This window comes from Nematolebias whitei, chromosome 16, assembly GCF_014905685.2.
Source record: "Nematolebias whitei isolate Nwh7 chromosome 16, NemWhi1, whole genome shotgun sequence".
Classification (NCBI taxonomy): Eukaryota; Metazoa; Chordata; class Actinopteri; order Cyprinodontiformes; family Rivulidae; genus Nematolebias; species Nematolebias whitei.
This window is the reverse complement of record NC_056513.1, coordinates 1,263,139-1,266,914: the sequence shown is the minus strand read 5'-3', so window position 1 is coordinate 1,266,914 and position 3,776 is coordinate 1,263,139. Positions and strand designations below refer to the sequence as shown.

General features: G+C 45.4%; 1 protein-coding gene across 1 annotated transcript in view; it reads left to right on the top strand.

Annotated features, from left to right (window-relative positions):
- dnajb14 (DnaJ heat shock protein family (Hsp40) member B14) overlaps positions 1 to 3,776 on the top strand; it is a 9,970-nt gene that overhangs the window by 1,816 nt on the left and 4,378 nt on the right. The window contains exons 2-3 of the mRNA XM_037690037.1: positions 2,696 to 2,861; positions 3,551 to 3,696. Of these exons, the coding sequence (XP_037545965.1) occupies positions 2,696 to 2,861; positions 3,551 to 3,696 (312 nt within the window). The remainder of the gene's footprint in view (positions 1 to 2,695; positions 2,862 to 3,550; positions 3,697 to 3,776) is intronic.

Genomic DNA, 3,776 nt, shown 5'->3' with positions numbered 1-3,776 from the left:
GGACATGTCCAAACCATCTCAGTGTGTCCTCTCTAACTTTATCTCCCAGTTGTTCAACCTGTGCTGTACCTCTGATGATCTCATTCCTAATCTTCTCCATCCTTGTCACTCCTCAGGAGAACCTCATCATCTTCAGCTCTGCCACTTCCAGTTCTGTCTCCTGTCTTTTTGTCCATGTCTCTGTCTCCAGACCAGACAACATAGCTGGTCTCACCACTATCTTGTAAACTTTTCCTTTGACCTTTGCTGACACCCTTTGGCCACAAATCACTCCTGAAACTTTTCTCCATCACTCCATCCTGCCTGGACTCTCTTCTTCACCTCTTTACCACACTCCACATGTTCCTGGACAGTGGACCCCAAGTCCTTGAAGTCCTGCTCCTTTGTGACCTCTGCTCCTTGTAGCCTCACTGTTCCACCTCCTCCCTCTCATTCACACACGTGGACTCTGTCTTACTACGGCTGACTTTCATTCCTCTTCTTTCAAGTGCATACCTCCACCTCTCCAAGTTCTCTTCCACCTGTTCCCTGTTCTCACCACAGATCACGTCATCTGCAAACATCAGAGTCCACAAGGATTCCTGCCTGACCTCGTCTGTTAGTCAGTCCATCACCAGAGCAAACAAGAAGGGGCTCAGAGCTGATCCTTGATGCACTCCCACCTCCACCTTGAAGCTATCTGTCACTCCTACAGCACATCTCACCACTGTCCTGCTGTCCTCATACATGTCCTGCTGTCCTCATACATGTCCTGTACCAGTCTAACATACTTTTCTGCCACTCCAGATTTCATCATCCAGATGTCCTCATGTAACACCACACCTCCACCCTCAGCACTCTGTCAGATGCTTTTTCTAAATCCACAAAGACACAATGGAGTTCTTTCTGACCCTCTCTGTTCTTCTCCATCAGCATCCTCAAATCAAAGATGGATCTGTGGTGCTCTTTCTTGGCATGAAACCATCCTGCTGCTCACAGATAGTCACCTCTCGTCTAAGTCTTGCTTCCACAACTCTTTCCCAGATCTTCATCATGTGACTCATCAACCTGATTCCCCTGTAGTTGCTACAACTCTGTACATCACCCTTGTTCTTAAAAATGGCCACCAGCACTTCTTCTGCATTCCTGAGGCATTTTCTCACCCTCAAATATGTCATGGAATATTTGAGTTAAAAACCTCACTGCCATCTCTCCAAGACATTTCCAAACCTCCACTGGTCATCAGGTCCTACTGCCTTCACCTTCTTCATTCTTTTCAGAGCTTTCTGGACTTCACCCTCACTAATCTTTCCCACTTCCTGGTCCACAGTTTCTATGACCTCTACTCTTCTTTCTCTTTCATTCTCTTCATTCATTAGCTCCTCAAAGTACCCCTTCCATCTTCTCATCGTGGTCTCCTCACTTGTTATAACATTACCATTCCTGTCTTTAATAAGCCTAACCTGCTGCACATCCTTTCCAGCCTGATCCCTCTGTCTTCCCAATCAGTACAAGTCCTTCTCTCCCTCTTTAGTGTCCAGTCTCCCATACAACTCATCATTCATCTTCTGCTTTGTCTTAGCTACCTCCCTTTGCTCTACGTCCCATCTCCTTATCTTCCTGTCTCCTCTCTTCAGTCCTCTCTCTGTCATATTTCTTCTTGGCTAACCTCTTTCTTTGAACATCTTCCTGCACTTCACTATTCCACCACCAGGTTTCCTGAACATCCATTCTCTGTCCAGGTGACACACCAAGTACCTTCTTACCTGTCTCTCTAATTACTGTTGCTGTAGCAGTCCAGTCATCTGGAAGCTCTTTCTTACCACCCAGAGAGGTTTATCCAGGACTTTCTCTGTTTATTACACAAACTGTGACGTTAAAGATGTGATGTGTCACATGTCATTGAAGATTGAGACATGTTCATTTTATGACATGCACAGCATGTGCATTGTAAAAAACATGCATTAAGATGAGAAAGGTATCACTTGTAGTTTTTCTGCCTTAAATGTTATAGAAGTGTTGTGAGTTCTTGTAATCTCGTTTGATCAACTTGGATTAGCAGAGGAATTACAGCAGCTGTTCTCCTCTCAGCAGATACTGTAACAGAAGACAGACTTGAGAAAGAACCAATCCAGGCTGGTGTATTCATGTGACGTCAGTCAAAGTTGTAGAGAGTTCTGTGGTGAAGTAGTAAAAATCCAGACGACAAATAAAGAACTTGGCATCATGTTGTGCAGAACGGGTGACCCAAAGTTGCACATGAATTATTTTCACAGGAACAAACATTTGGTGAGAAAAGGCCAACAGTCAACATGCGTGTTGTTAATGTGCAGCGGCGCGTGGAACGTGTTCACCTTCGCGTAGTTTTCCCAGCTTCAAGGTCATTTGTGCTTCTCTTTACACAGATCTGTAAGTTTCAGGGTCGTGCATGAAACGTCTTTTCTAGATGGGACACACTTTTATGTTTGTGCACCATGAGGACATCAGTGTTGTGAGTGACGGAGCAGTGCTGACGTTTAAAACAAACGCACCCGTTTACTTGATTTGAAGGAAAGCTGTCGGTTACTAAACTTTACATGGTGACACAGTTATAACATGAATCTGAATCAAGTGTATTAAATGCTTCTTTTCACTTTTTAAAATGCACCGTCTCCACATGGTGGCGTCTGTTAGAAGCTTTGACCCTGTTCCAGCTGATGGTTTGTTCTGTCCACAGCTTTGCTCGAAGCTTTAACAAAGAATGGGAGCTCTGCCAGTAATGGTGCACGTCACAGGAAACCAGCAGAATGCTCAGAAGCTAATGGTGCCAACACTGGAGGAGAGACCGGAGGAAGCGACTCTGCAAAAGGCTTCACTCAAGACCAGGTTGAAGGTGTGCAGAGGTGAGACCTTCTCCAGGCTGCCCTTCTGATCGTTGGGCTGCTTTTTAACTGGTGGAAGTTTGTGAGCACATGAAGACGTGTTGGTGTCTGCAGCGGGCGCGCCTTCACACACTGCTACATTTAGCAGTGTGAGGGAGATACCTGGCAACCACAACATGCTTCAGTTTGACACCAGGACACGGGACGAACAGAACGTGTGTAACTAGAAGTCGTAGTCTCCAGACCTCTGTACTTGGTGCCAGTTTAAACTATGATGCGTTTCTTCTAATGTTTCTGCGAAGAAAATGAGCTTTGCACTAAAACAGTTTCCAGTGACATCATCGCTCACAGCTGGAGCGCTGAGGGATACGAGTAAGACAGAAAATAATCCAGCTTTTATAACTTTGTCAAAATAATCCAGCTTTTATAACTTTGTCAGTCACTTACCAGTGATGGACTGGTATGAAAACTAGCCCTTGAGTTTGTTGAAGAGTTTCCAGTAAAGCAGCTTGGTACAAACGTCTGGAGATGTTTTGTAGCTTCATGTTTGTCTCGTCTTTGTGCCTGAGCTCAAACGTCCAGAGCTTCCAAAGATAATTCATGTGTGGAGTTCAGAAGGTCACAAAGTAAGAAGTTGTCCCGTGGCTGCAGAGTAAACCACCAGTAAACCATGTTTCCATGTTCTGGTCATTGTTCTTGTTCCCTCTCAGAATAAAGCGGTGTAAGGACTATTACGAAGTTCTTGGTGTCAACAAGGAAGCCAACGATGACGAGCTGAAGAAGGCCTACAGGAAGCAAGCGCTCAGGTTCCACCCCGACAAGAACCACGCACCCGGAGCAACAGGGGCCTTCAAAAGTAACCAGTTACCTTCTGCTGCTGCTCACCTGCTTGATGTTTCTCTGCTGCTGCTCACCTGTTTGATGTTTCTCTGCTGC